General features: G+C 39.0%; 2 protein-coding genes across 35 annotated transcripts in view; both read left to right on the top strand.

The window, feature by feature from the left end:
• Window positions 1-26,999, top strand: part of PLAGL1 (PLAG1 like zinc finger 1) — a 120,513-nt gene that overhangs the window by 48,861 nt on the left and 44,653 nt on the right. For 22 of the 34 annotated variants that reach the window (XM_063666711.1, XM_054491513.2, XM_054491519.2 and 19 more), the window contains exon 1: window positions 4,904-5,042. The exons of 1 other annotated variant lie outside the window; for it this stretch is intronic. The gene's annotated coding sequence lies outside the window, so the exon portion shown is untranslated. Of the gene's footprint in view, window positions 1-4,872; window positions 5,043-5,738; window positions 5,902-8,297; window positions 8,354-26,999 lie in introns of those variants that run through there. 11 more of the 34 variants (XM_063666707.1, XM_063666690.1, XM_063666689.1 and 8 more) reach the window with 10 other exon arrangements.
• On the top strand, window positions 1,155-6,664 carry LOC134739789 (uncharacterized). Its single transcript, XM_063666938.1, has 2 exons — window positions 1,155-1,187; window positions 4,598-6,664. The coding sequence occupies exons 1-2, from the start codon at window positions 1,155-1,157 to the stop codon at window positions 5,015-5,017; spliced, it is 453 nt and encodes a 150-aa protein (XP_063523008.1). The 3' UTR covers window positions 5,018-6,664.

Raw genomic sequence — 26,999 nt, 5'->3', positions numbered from 1 at the left:
AAATACTTAGAGAAAAAGTGTGATTATGGAATTTGTCCTGAGGGGTTCTCTCTACAACAGGGACCAAGCTGGCAACCCTTGGGTCCAGTTTGACCTGGAGAAATACTTCATGTGACCTCTGCAGTGTTTCCAAAATTAGGAGGTTTTATAGTAAAATGTTAGATAGCATACTTCCCTTGAAAATTATGCAGATGTGGCAACCCTGCCCTGAGTTCAAACATGGCAGCCATTGGCCTGAGCTGAGCATCTGCGCCTTACACAAAGAGTGTCCTTTTCACTTTACCACAGTCCCATTGTTCCTCACTGTTTGAAACTTTGTAGAGATTTGAGTTTGCAACCCCTGCTCCAGAAACTTTGCTGGGGCATGCTGTAATGCCAAAGCATGTGTCATTGAGGGAAAGCTCAGGGGAAAAAGAGTGTGTCACAGCTACCAGGTCAACATAGTCATGTTCAAAGAGACCACTGTGGAAATAACCTAAAGATAAAAAAGGATTTCATATAGTTCATTACCAGTGAGAAAGAAAGACTGCTTGACTGACTTTGGATAAAGATGGCACAAGGAAGCACTAAAAAAATCAAAATTAAAACACTAAATCAGCCAGGCATGGTGGCTCACGTCTGTAATCCCAGCACTTTGGGAGGCTGAGACAGGCAGATCACCTGAGGTCAGGAGTTTGAGACCGGCCTGGCCAACATGGCAAATTTCCCCCCAACCCAGTACCCCCATAACAGCCTCTACTAAAAATACAAAAATTAGCCGGGCGTGATGGTGCACGCCTGTAATCCCAGCCACTCAGGAGGCTGAGACAGGAGAACTTCTTGAACCCGGGAGGCAGAGAGGTTGCGGTGAGCCGAGATCACGCCACTGTACTCCAGCTTGGGTGACAGAGCGAGACTGTCTTAAAAACAAAACAAAACACTAAATCACCCAAAAGAAAGAAAGCAACAAAAAACTTACATGCTGCAACCAAAGAAGAAAAAAGTACAACCTTATAATATAAAATTTGAGAATTGATAGCAAAAACAAAGAGAACAGAAGATTCTATGGAGGCATGCTTTGTCTCCAGATGAACCTATGTCTGCCCAGCCCTCCACCCACCACTGCAAGACATGTTGAAAAAGATGATCAGACCAAATCCTAAGAATTCGCACAAATGTCCCCCAATGTGGAAAGGCAGGGCACACCTGTGAGATGTTGAGGAACTTTGCATACCACTGTTGGATCTTGCCAGAGGCAGGAAGGTTTCCCACTTTCTGGGATACTGTGCTGAAGTGAGCAAATGAACTGAAACTCTGAGGCATGGGATATTCCCTTGGCTAGCTTGAAGTCCAGCTGCCAGAGGACTTAAAGGAATCTCAGATGTGAAGGTTGAGTTCCTCCAGCAAGCTTTATACTCTATCTGAGCTGAATTCCACACATCCCCTTTTCCCCCACCTCTCCTTGTCCGAAAAACCTCGGATCACAGAACAAGTAGATAGAAACAACACTCAGCCCTGAAAAAGCAGCTTATTCAGATATATAATATACATGGGACATTAGAAAAGAACATAATCTATAAATTGGAAGATCATACTGTATGCTTGGGGGGAAAAACTGATCTAGAATAACTGACACAGAGGCATAGCCCAGATAAGAATACTAAAGGGTACATTAATGTTAAAGAATTCTTCAGGTATCCAAGCAGAAAAATCAAGCCACCTCCAAAGGGAAAATTACATGGGATTAAGATCTTTCCACAGAAATCTTCTGTGTCAAAAACCAGTGAAGCATTTCTCTAATGACCAGTAATGACAAGCTTTTTTCATATGTTTGTTGGCCACATAAATATCTTCTTTTGAGACGTGTCTGTTCATATCCTTTGCCCACTTTTTGATGAAGTTGTTTTTTCTTGTAAATTTGTTTAAGTTCTTTGTAGATTTGGGATATTAGCCCTTTGTCAGATGGATAGATTGCAAAATTTTTCTCCCATTCTGTAGGTTGCCTGTTCACTATCAGGATAGTTTCTTTCGGTGTGCAGAAGCTCTTTAGTTTAATTAGATCCCAATTGTCAATTTTGGCTTTTGTTGCCATTGCTTTTGGTGTTTTAGTCATGAAGTCTTTGCCCATGCCTATGTCCTGAATGGTATTGCCTGGGTTTTCTTCTAGGCTTTTTATGGTTTTAGGTCTGATGTTTAAGTCTTTAATCCATCTTGAGTTCATTTTTGTATAAGGTGTAAGGAAGGGGTCCAGTTTCAGTTTTCTGCATATGGCTAGCCAGTTTTTCCCAGCACCATTTATTAAATAGGGAATCTTTTACCTATTGCTTGTTTTTGTCAGGTTTGTCAAAGATCAGATGGTTATAGATGCGTGGTGTTATTTCTGAGGACTCTGTTCTGTTCCATTGGTCTATATATCTGTTTTGGTACCAGTACCATGCAGTTTTGGTTACCATAGCCTTGTAGTATAGTTTGAAGTCAGGTAGTGTAATGCCTCCAGCTTTGTTCTTTTTGCTTAGGATTGTCTTGGCTATACGGGCTCTTTTTTGGTTCCATATGAAATTTAAAGTAGTTTTTTCTAATTCTGTGAAGAAAGTCAATGGTAGCTTGATGGGGATAGCATTGAATCTATAAATTACTTTGGGCAGTATGGCCATTTTCATGATATTGATTCTTCCTATCCACAAGCATGGAATGTTTTTCCATTTGTTTGTGTCCTCTCTTATTTCCTTGAGCAGTGGTTTGTAGTTCTCCTTGAAGAGGTCCTTCACATCTCTTGTAAGTTGTATTCCTGGGTATTTTATTCTCTTTGTCGCCATTGTGAATCAGAGTTCACTCATGTGTTGGATCTCTATTTGTCTATTATTGGTGTATACGAATGCTTGTGATTTTTGCACATTGATTTTGTATCCTGAGACTTTGCTGAAGTTGCTTATCAGGTAACATCTCATGCCAGTTGGAATGATAATCATTAAAAAGTCAGGAAACAACAGATGCTGGAGAGGATGTGGAGAAATAGGAACGCTTTTACACTGTTGGTGGGAGTGTAAATTAGTTCAACCATTGTGGAAGACAGTGTGGCAATTCCTCAAGGATCTAGAACCAGAAATACCATTTGACCCAGCAATCTCATTACTGGGTGTATACCCGAAGAATTATAAATCATTCTACTGCAAAGAGACATGCACACGTATGTTTATTGCAGCACTATTCACAATAGCAAAGATTTGGAATCAACCCAAATGGCCATTGGTGATAGACTGGATTAAGAAAATGTGGCACATATACACCATGGAATACTATGCCGCCATAAAAAAGCATGAGTTCACGTCCTTTGTAGGGACATGGATGAAGCTGGGAACCACCATTCTCAGCAAACTAACACAGGAACAGAAAACTAAACACCGCATGTTCTCATTCATAAGTGGGAGTTGAACAGTGAGAACACATGCACACAGGGAGGGGAACATCACACACTGGGGCCTGTCGGGAGGTGGGGGGTTAGTGGGGTAGGGACAGCATTAGGAGAAATGCCTAATGTAGATGACGGGTTGATGGGTGCAGCAAAGCACCATGGCATGTGTATACCTATGTAACAAACCTGCACATTCTGCCCATGTATCCCAAAACTTAAAGTATTATAAAAAAATAAATAAAGCAATTGCCATCTTGTTCTGTTAGGTTTTGAAGGAAGGTGTGAATTGAAAATATTTACCCAACTCACTTTTTATTTATGTATAGAGAAAAATACCAGATCTTCTCAAACATGGCAGTACTCTATAAACCCTCCTTAGGAATATGACTTGAAAATGAAGGAAGTCCATCAAGAACTAAATAAAAATTCAGGGATGGATAACTTACAGTGAATATCAAATTCATTTAAAGATAGAATTAAGGCAACATCTGGAAAAATAAAGTTGCAGAGCAATTGCAAATGTTCTCATTGCTAGGAAGCCGAAAGTAACAGAAGTAGTGGAAATTGAGAGGCAGGGGGTAAAGGTAGGTGGAGGTGTATGATGCTAATTAACCTCATCTTTCAGAGCTATGAGACTGTCTAAACCCGAACATGTACTGAGCTCCTTACACCTCTCTTAATCTTTTTACGTAATGCTTATAGGCCTTTTAAAAAGCACGTCTTTTAGGGAAGAAAGCAATAGAGAATCCCTTCAGTTTATTTTTCTTAAATTCCAGTAACACTGAAAAATTCGAAATTACATGAAGCAGACATAGTGTGATACCGTAATTAGAAAATTACTTCTGTCTACCCTTTCTGCGTCTTCGTTTCTTCAGCTGTGAGACGGGTATTTCTCCCAGTGTTGCTGTGAGGATTACACGTATTTACCTGCAAAGTGCTTAGGACAGTGCCTGGCTCACGGTCGGTGCTCACGTTTGGGCAGCTGCACTTGGGCGCTGCTGACACAGGAGGTAAGTTAGTTTGGCCTATTGCAGCGTCCCAGCATCTGTCGCATTTCTCATGTGTGATTGGGCTCGGGTGGCCCATCCTGGCGGCGACTTCGGCTAGCAGGCCCCGCTGCAGACCCCAGGCTGGCTCGGGTCTACCTGCGCCAGAGCTGTACCTGGGCGACCTTGGCTTTGCCCCCACTGGTGACCCGGCCCGCAGGACGTGTGGGTGCCGCTCAGCAACCCCCGCGTCGGCCGCCGACCCCCAGCTCCCCGGCGGGGCCTCCTCCTGCCACGTGACGCCCCCGCCAGGGGCCCCAGCGCCCTCCTCGCGGCCGCGCCGTTCCGGCTCCCGAGCCCCGCCTGCGCGCGGCCTCCTCGGCGCAGCCATCCTCTTGGCTGCCGCGGGCGGCAAAGCCCACGGCATCTGCCATTTGTCATTCAGCCCGTCGGTACCGCCCCGAGCCTTGATTTAGACACGGCTGGGGCGTGCTCTGGCCTCACTCTCCGGGCGGGTGCTGGACGGACGGACTGGGCAGCCGTGCTCACAGCCCAGCAGCGCAGGGCCTTGGCGCGCGGGGCGCTTCCCCGGGTCGCCGTCATGGCCGCGGAGGTGGCACGCCCGAGCGGCCTCGCCTGAGCTCCGGGGGTCGTCGCCCCGCAGGGTAGGTGTCTGGGTGCTCGTGGCTGCGGCGGGCGGGCTGGGGGCAGCGGTGGCCGTGCATTGCCGCACTGCGAGGACGGCGCTGGGTTCGCGGCCGCGAGGAGGGTGTGCCTTTGCCGCGCCGCCTACGTGCGGGTCCGGGCTCCGCGGGGCTGGGTGCGGGACCCCGCAGATCGTCACGCGCAATCCAGGCAGCCCCACCGCGAGTGCCGCCGGACCCCCTGGACGCCGCTGCCAGAGGCGTTCGCGCCTATCTGGTATGCGGTCCACAGACCCGATTCTTACAACCTGGCGCTCTAACCTCGCCAACGGGCCAGGAAAAAAAACAGAACAAGGAAAAGAAGAAAAAGTCTGTTCAAAGTAATAATGGGACTAGACAGTAACTGTTTGCACTTTCGTCTCTTATGGAAAATATGATTATTTTGATGCTTTAGTATTACAGACTGTATCAGACATACTCTTAAAAGTATTTAAAAACGTGGGGTCCTAAAAATTTCCTAGATCGGGACAGCTGATAATGCAACTTCTGTTAGTCTCCGCATCCAACTTTCAGGGCGGAGTGGGGATTTCTACCTTTAACTGGATATACTCCTGTAATTTTGAATATTTTTTCTCATCAAATGTGTTACTTTCGTGTTTTAGGAAACCAATAAAAATCAAAAATAGAAACACCCAGCTTAGGTCCTCCTTCTTCCAGGAATCCTCCTCTAACCCCTCCCTCCCAGGCAGGATCGGAGGCCCCTCCCGGCTGCTTTCTGGGGCCTCACTGAGGTCCTGGTCCCCTAAGTCCTCCCCCGCAGCCCCTCCGCGTATTAACCCACCGATCTCGCTGGGCCCAGAGATTGCTTACTTAGCACATGGTAAGTGATTAATACTGTTTAATGACCAAGGGAAAAGATAAAATGTTCTCTGATGTTTCACGCTTTTTGCTCTGAAGTTAAATAGTGGTAAATTTATATGCGCTTAGATAAGAACATTTAACAGTTAAGGATCTGGAAAAGTTGACGACGTCCGATGTCCGTGTTTCCTGATCCAGCAGTTGCACGCCTGGGTATTCATCCTTAAGAACAATGTTTTTCAGAATTTGAAGTCCATTTTAGTGGGTCGTAAAGTCACTTAAGTGGATGATCAGAATTTGTAAAACATAGACGGAGAATAGAACATCAGTGTCTCTCAGGTCATAGGGGTGTTCGCTTTATGAATCTCTCTCCCTCTCCTCAGTTTCATACATACACAAATGTGTGTCATGATGTAAAACGTCATTCTTTAGTATGAGTCATGGACAAAAAAGTTTGAAAGCCACTGCCCTAGATAAATTTTAATACATGTCCACAAGCAGACGTGTACAAGAAGGTTGACTAATAGCAGAAAACTGGATGCCGCCTTCATGCCCACCTGAAGGAGAAAGATAAATTATACACCAGTCAGAAAAAGGGCACACTGTACAGTGGCCAATGAAGTATTTTTGTGTTTCAACACAAATGCCTTTCAGTGTTCAACCAAAAAAAAAAAGTTGCCGGAGAATGCTGTGTGATATCATCTATGTAAAATTCAGAACTTGATGGAGCAAAGCTGTTGTTTAGGGATGCATATATAGGCATTAAAAGTAGTAAAGAAAAAAAAGTCAAGCTAATGGTCATCTCCTGGTGGGGAGGAGAGGGTCAGGGGCTCAGAGATGCTGGAAATGCTTTATCGCCTGACCTGTGCAATGGTTACATGGGTGTTTGCTTTGTAACTCTTTGTTAAATGATACACACTGGGTTTGAATGTTACATTTCCCCCCAAATCTGTTAAAATATGGGTGTCGCAAACTGAAGAAGCCTGAGTCTAGGGCTCTCTGTCTGTTATTCTTATTTCCTGGCTTCTTTTTAGAAAAAAAAAAAAATCTTGATCAGGGAGGAGTACCTAGGGAATTTATCAGTAATGTTTTATTTCATAAATTCCATGGTGGACGTATCAGTATTCGTTAAATTATTCTTTATATATTCTTATAACTTAATTTATAATATTTCAAAAAGCGTTTAGGAGAAAATATCATTTGGTGTGTTTGCTTTCCCAAAAGTCACATTTACATATTTTGTACACAACTGGAATATTTTACATAGTAATTTTAGCTAAAATCAAATTTTGTTATGAAAAACGAAATACTAAAAAGTATATAAAAATCACAGAACTTTACAGACTTTCAGCGTTTTAAAATGCTAACATGTTGTATTTACCTCAATAATTTCTGTTCCTCAGTTCTTTCAGGCCACATTTTTGGTGCTCAGTAGCCACATATGACTTTTATATTTTATTATATTTTATTACGTTATATATTTTACATTATAATACATTATAGAACAGAATATTTCCATCATTGCAGAAATTTATATTGGAAAACATTCTGGATACAAATATTTGTTATATACTTGCAGATATTAAAGTGTAGACATGAATCTTTATGCTTTTCGTCTTAAGATACTCTACTATTAATGAAATGTATTCTGAATATTTTTCTAAGAATTTTTAAGTTTATGTTTTGTCCACATTTTGTTCTTTAATTTACCTGAGACATGTATATGTTGAGATGTATATATTTTATGTTATGAGATCAAGCTTAATTTATTTTCAGATTCCCACATGAAAAGGTAATTGTCCCAATATCAGTGATTAGCAGTGCCACTTCCGTCACATACAGTACCCAGATATGTTTGGGCTTATTTCCAGGCTGTTAATCCCGGTTTATTTGTCATCTGAAAATACCGCAGATTTTCATTTACTGCTGCTTTCTATGTAGTATATTGTTCAGTTCTAAGAATTTAAAATTTTTTCGTTGTGATATTTTTTCTTCCCCTAAGAGATTTGTAGAAAGTAGTCTAGTTCCAATGTGGAAGGTTTTGTGAGTTATCCTTTTGTTACTGATTTCTAATTTGCACTGTAGTTAGCATACGTGTCAAGGCCACCAATTCTTTGAAATTCAAGAATTGCTTTATGGTTTTAACTGCTCCTTGTATCATCAAGAATAATTTGTACTTATAGACTTTTGAGGCAAGGTATGTAGGTGTGTGTATATATATAATATATACACATACACTTTATATATAGATTATATATAATCTCACTGTAGAGTTTATATAAAAATTAAATATATTTGTATAAATGTATATATATGAATAAAATCTCCTGTCTCTAAGGTTTATGTTTCATTAATTCAGGAAAGTTTTGTCTTTTATCTCTTCATTTTCACACATTTTTGTCCTATTCTTTCCTTTAGGAGCTATGATTATACTTCTGTTAGACTTCCTCACTCTATCACCCACATCTTTTAAGGTAGATTTAATGTATTTAATATATTTTTTATCCATGTTGAATTCTACATATGTTTTTTAGTTCTATAATTTATGTACAACAAAAAAAAGTGTGTAGCTTGATGAAATTTACATATGTGTTTACCTTTGTGATTACTACCCGGATAAACATATAAAACATTTTCATTCCTCTGCCCCTTCCTATCAATGGAGCCACTCGCTTCCCCCAGTCAACTACTGTCTTGATTTCTATGACCATGTATTATTTTCAAGTGTTTTTAAACTTCATATAAATGGAGTCATACAATTTATTCTTTTGTTCACATTGTATTCATGCATGTTGCATGTATAAGAATTTTTGTTTGTTTTTTATTTTTGCTTTGTATCAAGGGTTGGCAAACTATGGCCTGTGGGCCAATTCCAACCCACTGCATGTTTTTGTTTATAAAATTTTATTGGGCTGTGTTCCATGGCTCCTGTCTATAATTCCAGCCACTCAAGAGGCTGAGGCAGGAGAATCTCTTGAGCTCAGGAGTTTGAGCTTACAATGAACTATGATCATGCCACTGCACTGCAGCCTAGGTGACAGTGAGATGACCCCATCTTAAAAAAAAAAAATTACTGGAACATAGTTATCCCCATTTGGCAGAGTTGAGTAGTTGTTATAGAGGCCATATGGCCCACAAAGCCTAAACTATTTACCATGTGGCTGTTTACAGAAAAAAATTTATTGACCCCTCTTCTATGGTATTACATTATGTGGATATATAATATGAGCAATTTACTTACTCATTTTCTTGTGGATTAACATTTGAGTTGTTTTCATTGTTGGGCCATTAAGAATTGAATTGTGAAGAATGTTCTTCCAACTTCCGTTGGTAGACATATATCTCTCAGCTATATACCAAGGAGTTGAATTGATGGTTTTTGGTAGGTTGGTTGCATTTCTATAAACACTAATAATGTTGAACATCTTAAAATATCTTAATCAGCCATTTAGATTTCGTTTGTCACCTGCCTATTGAAATATTTTGCCCATTTTAAAAAAATTAGGTTACCTTTTTGTTAATGATTTTTAGTTCCTAATATAATCTGGATAGGGAATCTTTGTTGGGTATATGTTTGCAAGTATTTTCTACCCTGAAGTTGGCCTATTTATTCTCTTTTTTTTTTTTTTTTTTTTGAGATGGCATCTCACTTTGTCACCCAGGCTGGAGTGCAGTGGCATGATCTCGGCTCACTGCAAGCTCCGCCTCCCGGGTTCATGCCATTCTCCTGCCTCAGCCTCCTGAGTGGCTGGGACTACAGGCGCCCACTACTACGCCTGGCTAATTTTTTGTATTTTTAGTAGAGACGGGGTTTCACCACTTTGGCCAGGATGGTCTCAATCTCCTGACCTTGTGATCTGCCCGCCTCGGCCTCCCAAAGTGCTGGGATTACAGGCATAAGCCACCGCGCCCAGCCCACTCTCAAGGTTTTGAAGACATTTGCCTTTGTTTTCCTCCAGAAACTTTATAGTTTTAGCTGTTGGGTCTGCGATTATCACCAGTTGATTTTTGTGTGTGGTGTGAGGTGGGGGATCAAGATTTATTTTGTATATGGACATCCATCTATATGGACATCCATCTACTCTACACATTTATTGAAAAAAACACCACCTTTCTTTTCCCATTGAATTGCATGGGGACTTTGTTAATAAATGAATGGTCATGTATTTGGGTCTGTTTCTGGACTCTGTTCTTTTCCACTTGGACTAATTATCCATTCTTGCATCAGTACCATACTTTTTAAATTACTGTAGTTTATGGTAAGTCTTGACATGGTATTGTAAACTCTCCAGTTTTGTTCTTTTAAACAAATGTTTTGACTATTTAAGTGCTTTACATTTCCATATAAATTTTCAAATGTGCTTGTCAATGTCCATTAAAAAAAAAAAAAAGTCTACCAGACTTTTGATTGGGATTGCATTGACTCTACAGAGTCACTTTGGGAAAGTGAACATTTTAACAAAATTGAGTCTTTCCCTTCACTGAATAAGTTCTTCTACAGTTACTTTCAACATTGTTTTGTATATTCAGTGTAGAGGACTTACATATTGTTCAATTTATTTCTAGACATTTAATGTTTTTTTTGATGCTGTTGTAAGTGGTGGAGTTTTTTTTTCCCCCAGTTTTATTTTCCAAACATCTTGCCTAGTGTATGGAAACAAAATTTATTTTTATATATTGATCTTGTATTTTGTGCCCTTGCTAAATTCACTTATAGTTTTGGTAGTATGCAGATTTGTTTTTGTTTTAGTTTTTGTTTTTAATGTGCTGTCATGCCATCTGGAAAAAAAATGGTTTAAATATGCCTTTACAATTCTAGTCTCTTTTTCTCCTTTTCTTGCCTTATTGCACTGGCTGGGACCTCTAGAACAATATTTAACAGAAGTATTAACAATGGATATCCTTGCTTTTTCCTCATCTTAAGAGGAGAATACCCCAATATTTCACTATTAAGGGTGAGGTTTACTGTACTTTTTTTTGTAGATGTTCTTTACCAGATTGAGGAAATTTTCTTCTGTTTCTATTTCACTGAGAATTGCTTTCACAAATGAGTATTGAATTTTCAAATTCATTTTATTCTGAAATAATTTTAAATTTACAAGAATTGCAAAGATAGTGCAGTGTTTTTGTATACCCTTCACCCAGCTTCCTCTCAGGTTAACATCTTACATAACCCTTGTAAAGTACCAAAGTTAAGAAATTAACATTGGGACAATAGTATTAATGAAACTATACACTTTATTCAGATTACCACAGTTTTCCCTCTAATGTTCTTTTTTTTAATTTCAGGATCCAACCCATATACCACATGGTGTTTAGTTTTCATGCCTCCCTTGTTTACTCCAATCTGTGACAGTTTCTCAGTCTTTCATATCTTGTCACTTTTGAAGAGTACTGGTTATATGTTTTGAAAAATGCATCTCAATTTGGATTTATCTGAGGTTTTCTCACAATTAGACTGAGGTTATGGATTTTGAGAGAAGAATATCGCAGAGCTGTTGTGCCCTTCTCATTGTATCACATATGGCAGCATATGATAGCCACATCAACTGATGATAATTTTGATCACATGGCAAGATGGAGTCTGGCAAGGTTTCTTATTATAATGTTACTTTTTCCCCCTTTCCATAGTCTATTTGTTAGGAGAAAGTCCACAGTCAAGGGAAGGGAAGGGTATCAAATAATTTGTGGACATATGTTAAAACCACCACAGTGATTAATAAATATTTTTGAGGTAGTACAAATATTCTATTTCTCTTTAAAGTTTTGCCCAATAACTTTAGTGTTCAATGGATCTTGCCTGAAGCAATTATTATTGTGCTATTCTAATGGTGATTTTCCATTTTCTTCCTTCTTTCTACATTTATTAATAGGAATTCTTCTCTAAGAAAGATTGGTCCCTTTTTTCCCATTGATTTATTATTGAGTCAGTTATTTATATCCATGTATATTGATAGATATTTATTTAGTCTTTGAGCTATTATCTAATATCGTTTTTATATTGCTTAAATTGTTCCAGCTTTGGCATTGGGATTTTTTCAGGTTGATACTTTTGTCCTTTTGAAATGTCCCCATTAAAAATTTTTATTTTTTTTTTATCATTTCCTTACTGTCTGGCACTATGAGATACACCAGGCTCATTTAGTATTTTCCCTTCTCCAACCTTAGAATCAGCCATTTCTCCAAATGATTCCTTTTATTGGAGGATGGTATTAGAAACCAAGATCTGTGTGCTAGGTGTCCTTGCTGCTACTGAGATGTTACTGTTTCTTGGCCCTCTGTGGACAGAGCTAGGAGTTATATGTACGTATACTTGATTTTTTAATTTTGTCAAATGCTTTTTCTGCATCTATTGAGATTATGACTTTTCTTAGTTTGATGACATGAAGAATTACAAATATCTGACATTTTAAAGGATGTTTTTCCAGTATTCCTTGGAACTTTGCAAGTATTAAAAGGTTTTAGAATGTCTAGCTCTCCATATTTCCTGAACAAATCTTCCTAAGATAACTCTAATGATTTTGATATGTCATAGGGCAGAAGCCTTTTGTTTTTCCGCTGAATTGTTTGGCTATTTTAGACCTTTCCCATTCCATATGAGTTTTAGTACCTGTTTATGAAGTTTCTTGAAAAGTCCTGTTGGGATTTTTATAGAAATGGCTTTGAATTTATAGATCAATATGAGAAGAATGGGCATATTTGCAATACTCAATTTTTTCATTTATCTCACATGTCCTTTTTGTGTCCTTCAATGATATGATATAAATAAAGGACTTGTACATATTTTGTTACATTTATTTCTAGATCCTGATGATTTTTGTTGCTACTGTGAATAGTTTCTCTTAGTTTCTTATTTTCTAACCAGCTAGTTATTACTTCATAAATAATATTATATTTCCATTTACATAAATACATAATTTGCAAGAAATGATTTTTTTCTTTTCCTTCTGATCTTCATATCTCTTATTCTTTTATTTATGTCTAATTTAATTGGCTAGGACAACCAGTGCAATGAAGAATAGTCGTACTGATCATGGGCATTCTTATTTTGTTTCTGACTTACATGAGAATACTTTTGTAGCACTGAAGCTTCGTGTGATGTTGTTGTGGGATATTTAAAGTTCTCTTCTTCTAGTTCTCTAAGAGTTTTATATCATGAATCGTATTGGATTTTATTAAGTATTTTTTCTGAATCTATTGGACTGTGAAACCAGATTGCTTGCATTCAATTCCTAGTTCTGCTCCTCTGCTGCCATGTGGTATAATCTTGGACAATTACTTCTCTGTATCTCAGTTTTCTCATCTTTAAATTTAGGTACAACTGTCTACCATATAAGGTTGTTGAGAGGATTAAATGAGTTAATACATAAAAAGGGGTAAGAATTGTGCTTAGCCCTAGGAAGTACTCATTTTTTTCTTCATTACTTAGTGTTAAGTTATTTTAATTTAAATTATCATAATAAGTAAATTAATTACTAAATCATCTTGTACTCTTAAGTAACCTTACACATACTTATTTACATGGTTTGGATTTAATTTACTGTTTTAATTTTTTCATGTAATATTCATGAGTCATAAAGTGACTGTTCTTTTGCTATAGCAAAGAATGATGGATTCCTAGAACAACATTACACAAGAGCTTAGCAACTGAGGTGGCAACATTCCCAACTTTCTGGAGCGATTTATATCTGAGTCTTTTGATAAGCTGGAGATAAGAGATAGCTCTTGCATGAGCAAATTCAAAACTTGGCATATGGTGGAAAATGGTCACTAAACAAAAAGGAAAAGTGATTTTAGCTTTTCTGCATGTTTTACATTGCATCATTAATACATTGTATTATTTGTGTATGGAGATTTCCATATTTGGAATATTTGGAAAGATTCATTAACCAATGATGTACTGAGCACTTTCTATGTGCCAGGCAATGTGTTTTGTTGGCTTGGGGGCTTATCTTTGCTCTTGAGGAACTTAGGGGTCAATTAGGATCAATCTTGAAGTTGAAGGCAGGCCTATTTGTATCATTCAGGGAAACTCAATGATCTTTTTTTTTTTAATTAATAGAATTGAACTTTCTCTTCCATTTGCATTCTGAAATACAGGAAAAAAAATTTGAACTTTCTAATATCTTTCCTTCCTGCTTCGTTCACTCCCCTCAGCACCTTGGTTTAGGCCCTTGTCACCCTATGCTATTTTTCCCTGTATTGACTTTTCTTCCCTTCCTATCATGTGTAATGACCACTGGGGTCAGTTCCCTGAAAAAGTCCTTTAGTGGCATCCCAATACTTAACAAGGTTCTTGGCTTCTTAGTATGACAATGGTCCTTTTTTGTCTGGTCCTAACTTACTTTACTGGCTGCCTTCTCTGATTTCTCAAAACTAATCCAGTGGCACAGGTGGTCCTAACCACTCATCAGCCCCTAAAGGTTTCACTGTCCTGCTTTTGCAGCTGTGTTCTTATTTGTGCCATTTCCTCTGCCTTAAATGTTTTCTCCCCAACTAATTTTCAACCATCTTTTTTCAAGCTCTGTTCAGAGAGTACTCACTCTACAACCCTACTAGCTACATAGAAACCCTATAATTTATAATCTATAGCCCTTGTTAAATTCTTACCTTTCGTCACCAATCTTTATATCTAAATGTCTTTTCCAGATGGTCAGGTTCTTAGATAGGGTTCAAGTGGCTCACATGATACCTTGCATACAAACAGCTATTGCCAAATAGCTACCACTACTAAGTACCTACTATAATTGTGCTACAATTTTGCAAAGTAAGTATTATTATCTCTTTTAAATTGTGAAGAAACTTAGTGTCAAAGAGATTAGGAAACTATCCTAACACCATATAGTTAGTAAGTGGCAAAACTGGTTTGTCTGAATCAAAGCTCTTGCTCTTTTTTCTATGCCATACTGCCCTTGTGCTAAAAATGAAGAAATAATTAAATAAAATCATGAACAGAAACATTTATGGTAAAACACACACTGAAAGTGACGTACACAATGAAAGCTTTGCTTTCATTGCCAGTATACTATAGAATCTTCACTTTGGTGACCATGATAGTTGCTATGGATTAACTGGTGTACTCCTACTTTCTTTGGACTTTCCTTCTACGTTTTTGTTGATACTAATGAATAAGGTTTGAATATTCTAATTTTGGCTTATTTGGGGGTAAGAAAAACCATAAAGTTTAGCCACACTTTGCTTGGTGTTTGTTTTATTTTAAGTAGAAAATTTTACATTTGCCTAATAACCTTTGCTGGGCAATGGATAAGGTAAAAAGAGTCTAATTATCTTTCATAAAGTACTTTTTCTCTGCCTCTGTTGAGGCCTAAAATACATGGGGAGGAAAAACATATGAAGTCTGCCATTCTAAAGTATATAGCTTGATGAGTTTATACACACACACACACACACACACCTGTGTAACCACATCCAAGAGCAAGCTAGACAATATTACATCCATCGAGGATAAAATTCTCTCATTTACCTCCTGGTCACCACCTCCCCTATGGATCACACTCTTCTGATGTCCATCACTGTAGATTAGTTTTATCTATTCCTTCCCCCGCAGCCCCTTCCGCCCCAAGATGGTATCTCACTCTGCCACCGAGGCTAGAGTGTGATTGCATGATGACAGGATGACAGTGCACAGCAGCCTCAACCTCCCAGGCTCAAGTGATCCTCCCACCTGAGCCTCCCTGTTTTGTCTATTCTTGGATTTTAGGTATAACCAAACAGGATGTACTCTATTGTGTCTGGCTTTTATTCAGTGTAAATTTTTTAGAGTCATCTGTGTTAATGCATCTATCAATAGGTAGTTCTTTTTGTATTTTTTCTGAGTAGGACTCCATTACCACAATTTGTTTATTCATTCTGTTAATAGCTATGTGGGTGTGTTCTAGTTTGGGTTCTTACAAATAGACCTGCTGTGAATACTCATTCACAAGTCTTTTGGTGGACGTTTGCAGTATTTCACCAAGGAACAAATCTGAGACTAGAATTGTTAGGCCATAGGGGAGCCAAACAGTTTACAAAACTGAATGCATATATGTACACTTTTGCTAGCAATAGAGTTGTAGTTGGAGTGCACATTTTCATCAGCACTTGATATTGTTAGTCTTTTTCATTTTAAGCCCTCTGGTGGGTTTGAGGTGATATCTCATGGCTTCATGGTCTCATGGTTTTCATGTGCATTTCTTTGATGATTTCATGACTTTTCTGTGTATCTTTTAATGCTGTCTTTTGGTGTCTTAATGAAATCCAGTTTATCAGTTTTTTAATGGTTTGTCTTTTGTCCTGTTTAAGAAATCTTTGTCTATCCCTCAATCATAAAGATATGAATTTTTTTTTTACATTTAGATCTGTGACCCATTCCATCATCTATCTGAAATTAATTTCTGTATGATGTGAGATAAGGGTCAAGGTTAATTTTTTTCAGGATCGAAATGTAATTGCTCTAGAATCTTTTGAGGAATTTTTTTTTCCCTCCGTTGAATTGCATGGTGCCCTTGTTGAAAATCAAGTGCCTGAGTATGTGTGTCTGTTTTTGAACTCTAAGTTCTGTATCCTTGTTCTGTTCATCTACCTCATGATCGAAGATGGCTAGCTAAGTTCTAGCTATGATGTCTGTATTTCAGTCAGAAAAAAAAAAAAAATAGGAATAAATAAGACTCTGCTCCTGCTTCAAGGACAATTCCCAGAATTTGCACATGACATTTCTGCCTACATCTTTTCAGTAACGTGACAACCTTTATCTTCAAGGGACATTGAAAAATGTTTTTATTCTGGGGAGTCATGTGCCCATTTAAAATTCAGAGATTATATTACAAAGAAAGAAGGGAAGAATGAATATCAGAGAAAATTGGCAGTCTTTGCCATACTTTCTGTTTACGAGCGCTTTGTAGGTGCTTAATAAACGTTCATTTGATTCAATTTTATCTACTTCTCATTGAAGCCTTCTTGGTCAACTTTTGCTTGTAATCATACATGCAGACATCGCAGCTCTGTGATAGGACTCTCCCAGATCCACCTAATAAGAAGCGTGCCCTGTAGTAATGGGGTCAGCTACTTCCTAGTGAGAGAAATATCCAGACCTTGTTAAAGTTCTCTCAAATCACCCCGTGTTTCTTCTTTATGTGACACCATTGTGATCATAACAGTTCGGAGAAAATGAGACCCTAAATCAAGAAAATTTAAAGGATGATGTGGCTCAGGAGGTCTCAAAATAGAGTGGACGATGGTGGGAGTGTGACCAAGTTAAACAGTTTTTGGTTTTGGTTAGCTCCTGGCCATCCTTTATCCTTGATATTTTTGGAAAAAAGATCAGAGGTCTAGATTTCAGTTCTTCTCTTTGCTTTAATTTTATGACTGGCCACCATTAATATAGCCAGGAATGTAGGTATTTTATGGAAATATTTATTATTACTGGGCTTTGAAACAAAAACCTCTGTTTTATAATTAAGATTTGAGCCCATCAAGTGTTAAATTTTCTTTTCTCTTTCATCCCTGGAAAATATATTATGAAACATGTAGAAAGGGTGATCTTTCTTCCTTTAGTTTTCAGGAAAAAAAATCCTTATATTTCAGATTTGAAACATTTTATATAAGCATATGTATCACAATAGTGTTTAAATTTTAAGTGGTATGAGTATCTTATGACAGTATAACTTTTAAAGCTATTTAACTTAGAAAACGTTCATAAATTTATTCAACAAATATTTATAAGAGGTAAACATAATTTCAAACTTTGACTAAAATTGTTCACACCTAAATACAAAGTATAGAAATCTGTTTAAATTATGTAGTTTAGAATCATGTTTCCTTGGCTTAACTTATTCTTCAAATTAGTTTAACATTTATCCCCTTTCCAAAGCAAAGCAAAAAAAAAAAACCCCAAAAACCATAACAACAAAAAAGCAAAAACCAAAAATTATGCATCATTTATTGAATGATATGAAAAGGGTAGCTTGATACATGCATACAAATAATCTGTATAATACTGAAGTTTAAGTTTTTTTATTAATTAACTTTAAGGATAAATTGAGAGGGACCTTGCTTTATTGTGAATATTTTCTGTGTTGACCACTTGTTGTGAATCATTTTATTTAATTGTTCCAACAACCTGAGAATAGATAGTTTTATCTCCTTTGTACAAATAAGAAAAGTTTGGCTGAGAAAGAATGAAGCCTTTCCCAATATCAGACAGTTAATAAGTAATACAGCAAGCATTTGAATTCTGATTACTTGAATTCTGAGCACAGGGTGCCTGCTCTTCGTGATGGTTCCATCTTATTGTCTCTTAATTGTTCCCATTAGATGATAAGATAGAGGCATCACTGAGAGATGTGACATAGTCCAATTGCCTCCATGAGTTCAGAAAATCTGAAATTAATGCAAATTTGCTATGAGCAAATACATCAGAAACTGACATGTATTATAATGAGAACTTATAATGAGAATTTTAATTGGATTAGAGCCCCACTCTTAAGACATCGTTTAACCTTAATTACCTCCCTGATGGCCCTATCTCCAAATACAGTCACATTAGGGTTTGAGTTTTCAACATTTGAATTTTGAGGACACATTTGAATCTGTAACAGTGGATTTTCCAGAAACGCAAGCAGGAATAAAATGTTGGGACCGAATATGAGCTGCTCCAGTGGTCACGCTGCTGTCTCTCATCATCTTCCATACATTTTTTTTGTGAATAATAGTAGTAGTTATAATGCCATTAGTTTCATTTCGTTCCTACTTGAGATTTCAAGAGCTACTGTGAAGTAGGGCTGCCTTGTTAAATCTGTCTGCACTTCTGCAGAGTGTAAAATCAGTGTCATACGCTTTAATGGTAATACCTTTTCACATTCAGAGATGTTTAAAACTGCAATCTAAAAAATTGCTTTTAAACAGCGGAGGAAAGATATTCATATTCTCAGATGACACAGTGTGGAACATGTGGACATCCCATGCACTGTGAGGTCTTAAAATTTACAATATGTAGGAAAATTCCTCGTTTTTCTGACACCTTTCTGAGATTATTAAAATAAGGCAGATCCAAACCTAGTCTTTCCCACATTGCAAGTTATAAATTTCACCAGTATACTTTAGGGAGTCCCTGCTCCATAACAATTTTGAAATCCTTCAAAACCTGGAGAGTAAAATGCTTCTTGATTAGGCCCTGATTCTACCTTCTTGTTCATCATTTTCAGAAGCACTGGCCTTGCCCCCTAGGGAGTTCTTTTCTTTTTTTTTTTTTTTTTCCTTAGCCATATATGAAGTGGACATTTGAGAATTTGCCCTAGTTGGGAACTGAGCAAACCTTTCTATCTTGCATATAGAGTATTGGGGGCCAAAGGATCATTTTAAGACTTCAGCTGATAGTCTTACTCTTTTTGGCAGCACAGTGCTCTCCAAAATTTGGAAGCTTTCTTATCTCTTTGTCTCCAATCAATTCTGTGTGCTAGTAAACACAGCCCTAGAATTTTCTTTTGTCATGCATGAGTCCTGGTTTTCAGATTTGCTACATTGATTTGCATTCTCACTCCCATAGCTGTCTTTCTGGTCCTAAAGGAAGTTATCTTGGGACTGGCTGGCTTCTATTGGAAAGCTTTACTTTTAATCTGATCTATTCTCTCAGTCATTTTATCCACATGAAAAGATTTAATGGATATATTATCTATCCTTGTCCTGAGACAATTTAGTTTTTTTAAAAAAAAGTTTTCCCGGCTAATGATCTTCAAAGTCTTACCTTTAACTGTTAGTGTAGGGGTGGAGAAGAAGTTAGTTTTTGTAGTTGCAAAATCTGAAATATCTGGCGTCTCCTCATTCCCTTTCACTTCCTGGAAACCGGATAGTTCTTTTCTAAGCTCAGCTCTTTCTTGAAATACTTTGTCAAATGAAGCCAATAATAACCGATACACTTATCAATTGTGTGTGTGTGTGTGTGTGTGTGTGTTTTGTTTTGTTTTTTGTTTTTTTGTTTTGAGACAGAGTCTAGCTCTGTCACACAGGCTGGAGCGCAGTGGCGCGATCTTGGCTCACTGCAAACTCTGCCTCCCTGGTCCAAGCAGTTCTCCTGCCCCAGCCTCCTGAGTAGCTGGGATTACAGGCGCCCACCACACCCAGCTAATTTTTCTATTTTTAGTAGAGACGGGGTTTCACTGTGTTGGCCAGGCTGGTCTTGATCTCCTGACCTCATGATCCTCCCGCCTTGGCCTCCCAAAGTGCTGGGATTACAAGCGTGAGCCACCGTGCCCGGCCGCTTTCTGTTTTTTTCTGTGTGTGTGTGTGTGTTTGTTTGAGACGGAGTCTCACTCACTCTGTCACCCAGGCTGGAGTACAGTGGTAGGATCTTGGCTCACTGCAACCTCCACCTCCCAGGTTCAAGTGATTCTTCTGCCTCAGCTTCCCGAGTAGCTGGGATTATAGGCACGTGCCACCACACCCAGCTAATTTTTGTGTTTTTAGTAGAGATGAGGTTTCACCATGTTAGCCAGGCTGGTCTTGAACTCCTGACCTTAAGTGATCCACCTGCCTTGGCCTCCCAAGGTGCTGTGCACCACCTCGCCCAACCATATTTCAATTGTTTTTTCTTACCTCTTCTCCTAGAGCTACAAGTAAATTTGGCAGGAGATCTGCCTCCTGAACTAGCAGAGGCAAATGTTTTACCAGATATGTTGCCACTGTATAAAACACATCACTATCTTTCTGGCCCTTAAGATCACTTTCCTCACTACTTGCTGACCACTAAACCAAGGTCATATATTTTAGGTTTTTGCAAAAACATCCTACTTCTGGTACCAATTTCTATGTAGTCAGGATGGGCTAACATTTTGTTGTGCTAACAAGCCATCCCCAAACCTCAGTGGCTTCATTCAAAAACAGTTTATTTTTTGCTTCCAATAAACATCCACTGTGGACTTGCAGAAGACTCTGCTTCACACAGAAAGACTCAAGCCTGTGAGTGTACCACCTTTGTCATTGTACACTTTCTGGAACACTTGGCCTTCTCAGCCACTGTGGTTCAAAAAGAGAATGTTCAATGGTTTTTCCTCAGTAATCAACTTTTTATTAAAGTCTAGAACTAATCTCATGCCCCTCCTAACCATACAGGGGTACAGTTCAAGCCAGAATATAAATAGAAACACTTTTACCATACATCTAAATATTTATAAGTTATAAATTATGCAGACCAACTAAGTTCAAAGCTAACCAACCAAGTCCAAAATATATCTTTCCTTGACCACTTTACCTCATATTTCCTGGAAAACCATGTTTGAATGTGGACTTCTTGGAGCCTATACCTCTAGAACATGGCACTGGGGGGCAAGCTGGCTACTAGGCCCTGGCCTGTCTTCCCTTCTCTTAATGTTCTGGGATCACTCTGCCCACTATGTCCACATCTCCTGCAAAAAGACACCCCTTGGCCACCCCTTGGGCCTAGGGACTGCATATAGTAGGGGCACAGTCTGCCCTTAAAAACAGAGATCTAGGAAAGAGCCTGTGCAGTCTTGGTTAGCAGGCTTGAAGCTCTTTGGACAAGGAATGCCATGGTTCTGGGAACCAGGAGCATAGCCTCGGGGAGGGAGTGTAGGCCTGTGTGGGCACCTTCCCCTTAGGCCTTTGGACTCCTCATGATAAAGGAAATGTGCAGCTAGAGAAAGGCCAGAATGGAACATGGATCCTAAGACAGAGCTCCACTCACCTTGGTGAAGGGCAGTGCTGAGCGAGTGCAATGTCTGAATACCTAGAAAACCAGACATGTTATGGGATAAGCACATAACTCTGTTCCACACTTCATGCTCACCAATTTGGCTTCCGTGGTAGAACTAGGGAGGGAAGATGCCCTAATCACCAAGATTCAGTATCATGGCCCCCCAGGGCCATGTTCTAGAGATACAGACTCCAAGAAGTCCACATTCAAACATGGTTTTCCAGGAAATATGAGGTAAATTGGTCAAGGAAAGATATATTTTGGACTTGGTTGGTTAGCTTTGAACTTAGTTGGTCTGCATAATTTATAACTTATAAATATTTAGATGTATGGTAAATTAAAATCCTCATTATAAAGTTCCATTATGATATATAAGTCAGTTTCTGAGGTGTTCCTTCATAGCAAATTTGCATCAGTTCTAGGTTTTCTAACCTCATGGACATAATGGGCCGATGTCACACCTGTCAGAGTGATGCCCCTATCTTGCCATCATCTAATGGAAACAACTAAGAAACAATGAAATGCTTATTATCTGTCTGATGTTGGGAAAGATTTTATTCTTTCTCAGCCAGAATTTTCTTATTTGTACAAAGGGGCTAAAGCCACCTATTCTCATGTGGTTGGAACAATTAAATAATTTATACCAAGTGGTCAACACAGAAAACATTCATAGGCAAAGCAAAGTCCTTTTTCTCAATTAAAAATAATGAAAAACAATGAGATATTCTAAGGAGTGTGTCTGATATATAATGCAGCAGCATGACACAAGGGAGGAAAGAGGGGTTGGGTCCCTGGAAGATGAAGTCTTTAATATCCTGAAAAGAGTGCCTTGGGGCAGCCCTGGGCTCTTGCATATCTTGAAGGGAAGGTACGTTTTTACTATCTCAACCTAGTAATCTCTCTTGAGCCTCAGTGTCCTGGTTTTTAAAATGAGGATAATAAGAATTGCTTTGATGACCTTGATAAAGATCTTTTGATAGAGTGGTAGAGATAAGAGCCTGGGGAATGGGTTGGAAAGTGAGTGGGAGGTAAGGAAATGGGGATTATCTAAGTTTTCTGTTCTTTTCAGAAGTTTATCTGAGAAAGGGTGGGAGTATAGTGGGACCTGGAGGTCAATGAAGGTTTTGTTCTTTAAAAATTGAGGAATATCAGCCGGCCACGGTGGCTCATGTCTGTAATCCCCACACTTTGGGAGGCCAAGGTGGGCGGATCCCGAGGTCAGGGGATGGAGACCGTCCTGGCCAACATGTTGAAACCCTGTCTCTAATAAAAATACAAAAATTAGCTGGGCATGATGGCACATGCCTGTAATCCCAGCTACTTGGGAAGCTGAAGCAAGAGAATCGCTTGAACCTGGTAGGCGGAGGTTGCAGTGAGCTGAGATCATGCCACTGCACTCCAGTCTGGCAATAGAGCGAGACTCCATCTCAAAAAAAAAAAAAAAAAAAAAAAAATTGGAGAATATCAGAGCGTAGTATGTGTCGATGACAAGTATCTTTAGTAAAAAGGGAGAAGATAATGTATAAGAAATTTTGAATAGAGAGGTGGAGTTGGCCTCTGGTTCTAGGGAGGGTGCATCCTCTTGTGGATATAGGGAAGTTTCTAAGTTTAGAGATAGAAAGCAGAGATGCCCTATCCAACAGCTTTTGTTTTCTCACAGAAGCATGAAGAACGGATGTTAACAGAGAGATGTTATGTGTAAGTATTAGGAGTGGGGAAGGCAATTGGAAGATAAAAGAGAAGGTGTGAAATGAAATGACCAAAGATTAGGGAAATGTTGCATAATTGTTGGGCAGTCTCTAGAACCCAAGTGAATTTGAGTTGGCAGAGTTAAGAGTGTATGTATGTTTACCCATGGATACATATATGGAGAGAGAAAGAGAGATTGATGACAAAGAATTGACCCTGATGATTATGAAGGCTGAGAAATCCCACAGTCAACTGTCTGCAAGCTGGAGACTCGGTAAAGCTGGTGGTGTGATTCTGGTCCGAGGCTGAACGCCTGAGAAGCAGAGGAGCCAGGGGTATAAATCCCGGTCCAAGGACAGGAGGAGACTGATGTCCCAGCTGAGGCAGGCAGAAAGAAAAGGGGGTGAATTCCTCCTCCTTCCACCTTTTTGTTCTATTCGGGCCCTCAGTGGATTGGATGATGCCAGCCCATATTTGGGAGGGTGGTATGCTCCGAACTCCACCAACACAAGTGCTGATTTCATCCAGAAATACCTGCATGGACATAGCAGGAAATAATGTTTAACCTGGCACTTGTGGCACGGTCACGTTGACACAATTCACTGTCATATCACACTCTCCAGGGATGAGAACTCATCTCTGAATCCTCCCTGCATTTCTACTGTAGTAGCCTTTCCACTCTATTGTTCCTGTGCGTTTTTAATGTCCCCTGGGGCACCCCCAGACACACTGAGCTGCCTATCTGGGCTTTCTAAGTTATCCCTGAGGTATGCATTATTATTTGGTTAGTGCTGTGATTACAAAAGTGCATAGGTTTTGAGTGGTCTACTCTGAATTTTTCTTCCTCTGTTATTTTTGGTGTGAGATTTTGCAGACCATGAGTTATTTCAAACATATGTGACCTGTCTTCATGTCTATGTAAGGGCATTGCAATGAACTGAATGTGTGTGTCCCTCCAAAAGCCATGTGTTGAAACCCTAATCCTAATGAAATGGTATTTGAAGGTGGGGCCTTAGGGAAGAAATTGGGACATAAGGGTGGAGCCCTCAGGAATGGGATTAGTGCCTTTATAAGAAGAGGACAGACAACTAGCTGGCTTTTCTTCCTACCTTGTGAGGATAGGAGAGCCCGCAGTAGACAGTTGGAGGAGGTTCCTTACCAGAACCTGCCCATGCTGGCACCATGATCTCAGACTTCTCCCCTCCAGAACTGTGAAAAATAAATGTTGTGTCAGCCATCCAGTCTATGGCACTTTGTTATTACAACCTGAACTGACCAAGGCAGGCATGGTCAGTTTTTAGAATTTTCAAATGCTTTCATGTAAAACAATAAAGGATATCATCTTCCTGGCAGATAATTGCAATTCAAAGGAAAGTGCCCACAGTAGCCCCTGATGCCAGGTCTTGCCTTTCAGGGAAGATCTTGGTTTCCTCCTCCAGAACCTCTGATGAAGTGGAGCCAACCTGCCATTAACTCTGCTGTGATTGTACTCATCACTGCCAAGGGCATTTATGGGATGTTCGTGCATGGCTATTCTTTGTAAACTAAGTTATACAGATATAGTCTTTATCCTCTAAGAATTTAACAACTTAAAAACAGTGACATAAACATAAATGTTACAGCTGAGGTGATGCACAAACTTGAAAAATTTAGTTAATCTTGTAGGATGTTCTAGAATGGTGAACCACTGAGGAACCATACAGGTCACACCGTACACCACCAGATGACTCTGTTTAGCACCAGAGAGAGAGTGATGTTAGTTTAGGCATAATCGTTATTACTTACCAAGACTTACTGGACAAACATCACTGGGAATGGAAAAGTGTTTCTCAGTTCTTATCTTATATGTATGGGAAAAGCTTGGCAGACAAGATAGAAAGGTTATTCTAAATAAACACTATGCTTTTAGAAAGATATGAGAAACAAGTCATGTTAAACTTAAAGGAGGCTTTGTGTATGTGTTTCCCTGGGAGAAGAATTGGAGATAAATGAGGAATTCTGATTTTTCTTTGTTCTTAGAACGTTGACATCTATTTTGTCCCATGTGTTAGACAGAGTTTTCAGAGAAAATTAAGGTTACCATCTGCCTTGTATTTACTCGAGAAGACCAGGACACAGTGTTTTCTTGTAATAATAATGCTTATAAAAGTCTTAACTCTAGGAGCCATTGAAAACAGAGCTGTATCCAATGTCCCCTGAGTCTGTCACGCTGGCCCAGCCACGGACAACTGGCTTCTTGGTGAAGAAGGGCAAACAGGCATCGTAGGGTGGTGTCTGAAAAGGAGAGGGTTTCCTTCACCCTGATCCTTTGCTTACCCACCTTTAAGAAAATGTGAGTTTTTACTTTGGGAGACCAAGGTGGGAGAATCTCTTGGGCCCAGGAGTTCAAGACTAGCCTGGGCAATATAGTGACACCTTGTCTCTACCAAAAAAAAAAAAAAAAAAAAAAAACCCGGGTGTGGTGGCACATGCCTGTATTCCCAGCTACTTGGGAGGCTGAGGTGGGAGGATCAATTAAGCCCCAGAGATCAAGGTTGCAGTGAACCTTGATCACGTCACCACACTTCAGTCTGGGTGACAGAGACTCTGTCTCTAAATAAATAAATAAATAAATAAATAAATAAAAGCCTTGAGTAACTGGGGGAGATTATAAAGCTAGTTAAAATCAATTAATAGTGATTTCTAGAAATCTCATAAGATGTAAGCATTTTAATTTAAAGTTTTTTTTCTTTTTAGCTATCTTTTCACTGAAAATGTTTTTAATATATTTCAATGTTAACGAAGTAATGAATTAACTTCCCTCCCAGAAAGTCGAGAATAATAACATGTATCTTCCTGTGGAAGATGAACTTCAGAGCTCCATTTCCCTAGTTCCTATGTATAACTCGGTTATACGCACACCAAACCATGCTAATAATGCATTCTCCTCCCCTGGCTGCCTCTTGAACTTAGATCATCCAGGAGACGTCTGTAAAATTAGCACTGTAAAGAAAGCCTTGCCAGGGTATTTGGGGCAGCATATCAATGGCTTATTGAGTAGGCGCCTTTTAAGCACTGTTGAATGATAGGCAAAACTGTCACAGCTATGCATAAATGTGCTGTATAGTTTCACAGAAGAGAATACTAGTCCTCAGTAATAATGCTATATTATTAAGCTAATAAACCTACAGGAAGTTTGTCACAATAGGTGTCTGTTAAATTGCTATAAGCTGAACATTATCTTTGGAGTTTTAGATGTCTCTATTGGCTGAAGAGCCTAATTTTGAAGCTTTTATCTGTTCAAAAATTTCAGTTCTCCCATCATCATCTCTGCTCAATTGAATATGTCTTTTTCAAGAGTAATCTTGACTATGTATAAACTGCTGCCTGTCAATCCCCAACGAATGTTAAGACTATCTGTTCAGGGCTGGTGAACAGTTTGTTGCTATAATATAAAATCTTTTCTGCATGTCCCAACCTTTGTTTTTGGCAATTTCCTATGATTTCATGCTTGAATAAAATACTCCTTCCATTTTACACATCATTGCTTTGGACATTTTCCTTGTTGAATTCTGGTATGTTAAAGTGAAGCTTACCAATAATTAGGTGATTTATTTGTCATAGCAATGAATGGTGACATCAAAACATCTTGACTTTATCATGGGTTTCCTTGAGGGATGGTAGAGTCTGGGTGCCCAGAGTCTGGTCCCAGGTTCCAGGATTTGCCACTGGTTAGTTGTTTGACT

This window comes from Pongo pygmaeus, chromosome 5 (genome assembly GCF_028885625.2).
Source record: "Pongo pygmaeus isolate AG05252 chromosome 5, NHGRI_mPonPyg2-v2.0_pri, whole genome shotgun sequence".
NCBI classification, from domain to species: domain Eukaryota; kingdom Metazoa; phylum Chordata; class Mammalia; order Primates; family Hominidae; genus Pongo; species Pongo pygmaeus.
Note: the sequence above shows the minus strand (reverse complement) of the source record. Positions and strands in the feature narration are given on the sequence as shown.